This window comes from Mixophyes fleayi, chromosome 1 (assembly GCF_038048845.1).
Source record: "Mixophyes fleayi isolate aMixFle1 chromosome 1, aMixFle1.hap1, whole genome shotgun sequence".
Lineage (NCBI taxonomy): Eukaryota > Metazoa > Chordata > Amphibia > Anura > Limnodynastidae > Mixophyes > Mixophyes fleayi.
In genome coordinates this window covers 314,931,161-314,937,160 of record NC_134402.1, presented here as the reverse complement: position 1 = coordinate 314,937,160, position 6,000 = coordinate 314,931,161, and the positions used below count along the sequence as shown (strand labels likewise).

Here is a 6,000-nt window from a genome sequence, read left to right as displayed (position 1 = left end):
TTTAACTTATGTGCAAAACGGAACACTCATTTGCACCCCTTGCAATGTAACATGATTTTGTCCAGGAGACTGAAATAAGAATCCTCTTCATTTAAGATCCTTAATGAATCCGGCCCATAGTGATGAAGAGACACTAATCCTAGGTTTAGGCAATATTAACCAAGAAGGTCTTCCTCCCAGTTGTTCGGCCCCAGAACGTAGACAGTCAATAAGGTTGTAACAATGGTTAAAACATAACCTATGTTCATCTACTGCTGAATAAACAAAGATATGCTCACTAGACAGTAATGCTTCTAAAATCTGTTAAACTACGGATTTTATTTTTATTTTGTAATGGGAGAGGTATAGATAATGTGTCTTAAATATAGTTCTTTATTGTAAATAGTAAGGTGTACTATCAATGTGCTGTAAACAAAGGAGATGATCCTCACATAGAGGTGGGTTTTCATTTAACCGAGTGTAATTCATTATCTGGGGAATGAGTAATGGGGGTGAGCTGGGCATGTGTATATCTGGACACAAATTAAATGAACGCAACATTATATCTGCTTACAAGTGTTAAAAATCTCTCACTACTGTTATTCCATAGCTCAACATATGTAAACGCTTTTGAGTAAAGAAATTGCAGCTGCAGTATTGTGCTTTTTGGTACTCTTAAATAACAAAATCAGCTCATTCATTTTTGTTTTTTTTGATGTGCTTCCAAAAATACAAAAGTAGTGTTTATTAACAATAGTTTATTTTGATGAATAAATACAATGGGATTGATGCTGCTGTGTATAAATATATCTATGTACATTACAGTATGTGTAGTGCTGTACTGAGTGGTGCCACAGTACAGAAAACACCTTCTCCTTGTCTGGTGGTCATTTGTGGGCCAGTCCCAGCTCGCTCACTATCTCGCTGACAGTTATTTTCATATCTGTAAAACTGCATCAGAGACAGAATACATATGGTTTATTTGTGTAGCAGTGCACGCAGTCCCCACTGGGGGGAGGGACGACACTATACTTTGGCAGGTCTTAGGCTGCTAATATTTGCATTTTCTGTGTGGCAGAATCACACAGTTGTTTAGCAAATTGTATGTGGCACTATGCAACGGAGTTGCTTATGTAATTCCAAGAATACATCAGGGCACCTAGTTTTAATGGTTCTCATTTTGTGCTGTATCGATCTGCTCGATTTCACATATCCTGAAAAGGACACCAGAGAAATGTCATCTTATTCGTCTATCTTGGTCTGCAGTTGCCCTCACTTGTCCATGCCTGGCCATATCTCCCAATAGCATTGTCTTATCATGAATGTCTTGTAAGTCTTTCAGATAAAGTCTACAACTAAAGATATTCAGTTCAGCTATTGTGTTGTCCTCTGGTAGAAACAATCTTGTAGACATTCTTGTAAGTGTTCTTGCCCTAGGAAATCCACTGTTTACAGTGCAGTTGCCTTTTCAAATCCTAATTCAGAACATTTCCCTGGGAATTGGAACGAGCCATATCCGTTGAAACAAAATAAGTGCAGAGTTGACCTTTGCCCTTGACCTTAATGACTCCACGTCGTTCACAGGTATACCCCAACTTCTGAAGCACTTTGCTGGTTTCTTCCGTGACCTAAGAAGAAAATTATGCATAATTCCAGAAGATATATAAAACCGATTTCCTGAAGACAGACAAAGAAATTCACAGGAAACAACATGTTCATGTAAGAAGGACCATAACACTGCTTGCAGAAGCAGGAAACAGGTACAGTTTTAAACATCACTAAGACCATACTCTCTCAACATATAATACAGTGCTAACAAACTCATTTTATGGGTGAGAAATTAATAATACAATGTGAACAGTTGCTGTTCAAGTGTATCCTGTAAAAATGAGATTTGAAAACAATACACAGGAGTAGTCATCGAATAGAAGCACTATTTAATAATGCAGCATGTTTTAAGGCGTCTTTAATATAATAAGAGCACGCTTCGAAAACAGCAGAGCGACAATATGTGTAATGTGCTGTTTAGCCTGTAGGTGTAAAGTTTGCATGGAACCACAGCAACTTTTATTTGCTCAGTGCGAGTTACACATAGAGTTGCCCATAGCAACCAATCAGATTTTAACCATCATTTTCTAGGACTAGGTCAGTGATGGGTAACAGGTAGCCCTAGGGGTCCTCGCCTGCCGCCACCAGCCATCTAAAAGGTTTGACAAATCTAGAGTTATGAATATTGTTTTTTTGTCTATAATATCACTATACAGTACAAATGGAATATACATACACGTAAATACAGAAATTACAGAACTTCATGCATTTTATTGTTGAGGTGGGAAAACATTTTTTTCACACAATAGGTGATTTTACAAATTGAATGTCAAGATATGCTGCGACCTGACAAAATATGTTCTTGTATATAATTAATGCATTACCTGAATTTTACCCAGTATGCCGGTGCTGTCCATGCGACTTGCTACATTGACAGTGTTACCCCAGATGTCATATTGAGGCTTCTGGGCTCCTATAACTCCGGCAACCACAGGACCATGATTAATACCTTAAAGCAAGTAAACAAGATTTATAGAGAAAGATGAACTCAAGTAGCAGATACAGTAGCAAAAATATAGACAGAGGGCCTGACTCATTAAGGGACAGAATGCCAGTATGTGCCGTAGTTTGCGTAAAACTGAACATGCTCAGAAGAGGACTATACATCAGTGATTGCATGTACATCCAATTAAATTTCAAACATAAATGACACTTCCGGCTCTCCACTATTTAATGGGTAGATGGGGAGGGGGTGTATGCATGTAGTCAATGTACAGTAAGGGCGTGCCAAGGTAGAGCGCACTCAAATCCATGTGATTCAGGCTCTGGCATCTCTAAGGTACGTGTTTTTCTGTCGTATCAGTTGCACCAGATACAGGTCTGGTGTAAGTGCTGAGTGATAGTGAAGACGATCACATATGTATTCTAGAACATGCGTTTGCAAACAAGAGCCACTGTAAAAATGCATTTTGTGTACAGCAGACATTAATATCATCCTATATCATCCTAATCAGTGTATTAAAAAAAATATATTTTGTGTCATTTTTTTTTACATTTCTTTTATTAATGATTTTATAATTAACCGGTGACAATAACTGAATGCTTTCTTTTTTTCCTGTGCCTTCTTCTGGGATTTTATATTGCACATATGTATTGTTTGTATCCTGCACTGTGTTCTGTCTGTCTCAATACAGTAAGGGCCTTATAGGTAGAACGTACCTATACCTGTAAGACACGTTTCTTCAGATCCGCTTGTATGTATGCCCGAATTCCGTGTGTCTTTTTTTTAAAAAAACGCACATTACTTTAGTTCTGTATGCCTTCATGAATGTGGCCCAGAGGGTACAACATGAGGAGTAACTAACTTACCCACACGGAGTTTGAAGTTGTTAAAAGAATGCTTATTGATCAAGTCCAGTTTTCCTATCAATGCAGATGCAAATTCCACCATGATACCAATGTGATTATAGATCCTGTCTCCATCCTGGCAGAACGAGAAACCACATACATAAAACATATATTGGACACATAGACCTATCTGCATGGGGGACAAGCAGCATCTGTATCAATTTAATAAGTGTCTAAACCTTTCTAACTGATGGCTTGTTTATAAACAGCCATTCTGAAGATCCCATATAAAAGATGATGGATATTCTCTGCTGACTACACCTCCACCACTGGTCCTCTGCTGACAATGAGAGCTTGGACAGGGGGTGTTGTCTTAGGATATCAAGTTCCTGACCCTCGATCACAGCATAGAGGGTTCAAAACAGAATGCTGTATGTTTCGAACATGGAGTGTAAAATCCTGTGGTGACATTAGGACATCTGCTCAATGACAGGCAATCTATGTAAGAGTAGAGGAGGTCTGCCAGCATACATGAATAGATGCAGGTAAACTGAATCGCACAGTATCTTGCTTGCCAGATATTAATAGATCCAGTTTCCACTGGATCTGTAAGTGATAGCAATAGGAGAAATGCACTGTGAAGTCCTTGCTTAACAACAACAACAACAACAAAAATAGGAAAAAAAGAAAAAGAAAAAAAACCCATTTGCTATACATTACTCTAACAAATATTATAAAATATGTAGTGGGTACCTTTGCATTCTGGAAAAATAGTTACTTAAAACTTTATTTTTCATAACATAAGCTTAGTAGAATCTCAAAAACAAATGTGTCCCTGTATAGAACAATAATAAAAAAAATAAAAAATTATATAGGCTACCCCAAAAAAATTTGCTTTCATAGACTAAAAAATGAATACCGACGCAACACAAATGTATGAAATTGGGTCTGTGCTACAAAACATATTTGGGCTTCAAGGCGTTAATGAGAAAAAATAACAATAGTAGATCTAGAACCTCACACAAATGTGTTTTTGGAATAGCTGTACCCACCACTTCCTCCCACTAAAATGACATAGAATACAGAGGACTAAGGATAAAAGGATACCTGTGGGTTTTCTTGTCCTGATGTGGAATTTAGACCTGTTGCTGCCATATATGCACTGCCAATGGTCTTGATTTTTTCTACACTGCTGAACTTTGGTTTTGAAAGTAGCTGTTAAAATAAATAAAGCAACTTACATATTGTATGTGCATAAAACCCAGTTACACACTTTTCTATCCTATAATCTCACATGCAACATTATGCACAGCAAATGCCCTTACCTCCATTATGAAGAATGGCATTCCTGCCCCAAACCCCCCCATTTCCTTATCTCCCCCCCTACACCGTCTTCCTATAGTGACTGGAGAAGTAACGTCACTGTCTATCACTTCCGCTGTTCCTCAAATATTCACTACAATCACTATGAGCCTTCTCCTACAGTCAATGTATAAAAAAATGCACCAGTGAATGACAGTAGCAATGCGGTGATACAAGGGAGATACAATCCAACTGCACATTCCTTCAGAGTGTCTGCAGAAGGAAATTCACATGAGTTAGTCTGTGTATCGCTGTTCACTTCCACCTGTGCCGCTTACAATATAAGCAGCACAGGAATGGAAGTAATGGTGATGGCATGCAATACCCTGGAAAACTGCAGCTTGTGGGCATTGCAGCAAATTATCTATTAAGGAGAAGTGAGGAGACTTTTTTGGTGAGATGGAGGCGGCTGTCTAAAAGAGGAAGAAATTACAAAATCCACCGCTCTGAAAAAAAAAAGAAGTAAACAGAAAGAAATAAAATGAGAGTGAAGCGGTGATTGAATTGTAGTATCGCAACAGGATTCAGCATCTGTTCAAAATGATGGAGAGAAGAAATCTGAGCTTCATGATGTATCAACTGAATGATGAACAGAGGAACAATTTATTTTCTATCCTCAAGTTACTCACAAATAAATAGTAATGAAACAATAATATGTTTTTATTAAAACAGAGTACTCATATGATATTCTACTAATATTAATGTATATGGTGTATATATATAACAGGGAGACCATAATAGACGTTGTATATTATTTGACAATTTTTTGCAGCTATTCGCAATCATCATTATCATTTATTTATATAGCGCCACTAATTCTGCAGCGCTGTACAGAGAACTCACTCACATAAGTCCCTGCCCCATTGGAGCTTACAGTCAAAATTCCCTAACATACACACAGACAGACAGATAGACTAAGGTCAATTTAATAGCAGCCAATTAACCTACCAGTATGTTTTTGGAGTGGGGGAGGAAACCTGAGCACCCGGAGGAAACCCACGCAAACAGGGGGAGAACATACAAACTCCACACAGATAAGGCCATGGTCGGCAATTGCACTCATGACATCAGAGCTGTGGGGCAGAAGTTCAAACTACTAAGCCACCGTGCTGTTACAGTGATAATTGACTATTTATAGAGGATTAGATTACAAATTCCATGTATTATAAACATCACTACAGTATGTAATCTCTAACGGGCTCAAGGGCCACATATGATGCCCATTAAAATGACTGTTACACATCATTGCTTTAGGTTAGAAAT

The 6,000-nt window shown here is 38.0% G+C and overlaps 1 protein-coding gene across 5 annotated transcripts in view; it reads right to left on the bottom strand.

Annotated features, from left to right (window-relative positions):
- Window positions 1-720: 720 nt before the first annotated feature.
- Window positions 721-6,000, bottom strand: part of ADCY4 (adenylate cyclase 4) — a 58,235-nt gene continuing 52,955 nt past the window's right edge. For all 5 annotated transcript variants that reach the window (XM_075212293.1, XM_075212302.1, XM_075212270.1 and 2 more), the window contains exons 23-26: window positions 4,483-4,590; window positions 3,397-3,511; window positions 2,412-2,536; window positions 721-1,607 (exon numbers count right to left, since the gene is read on the bottom strand). In XM_075212293.1, the coding sequence (XP_075068394.1) occupies window positions 1,455-1,607; window positions 2,412-2,536; window positions 3,397-3,511; window positions 4,483-4,590 (501 nt within the window). In that variant the 3' untranslated portion in view covers window positions 721-1,454. The remainder of the gene's footprint in view (window positions 1,608-2,411; window positions 2,537-3,396; window positions 3,512-4,482; window positions 4,591-6,000) is intronic.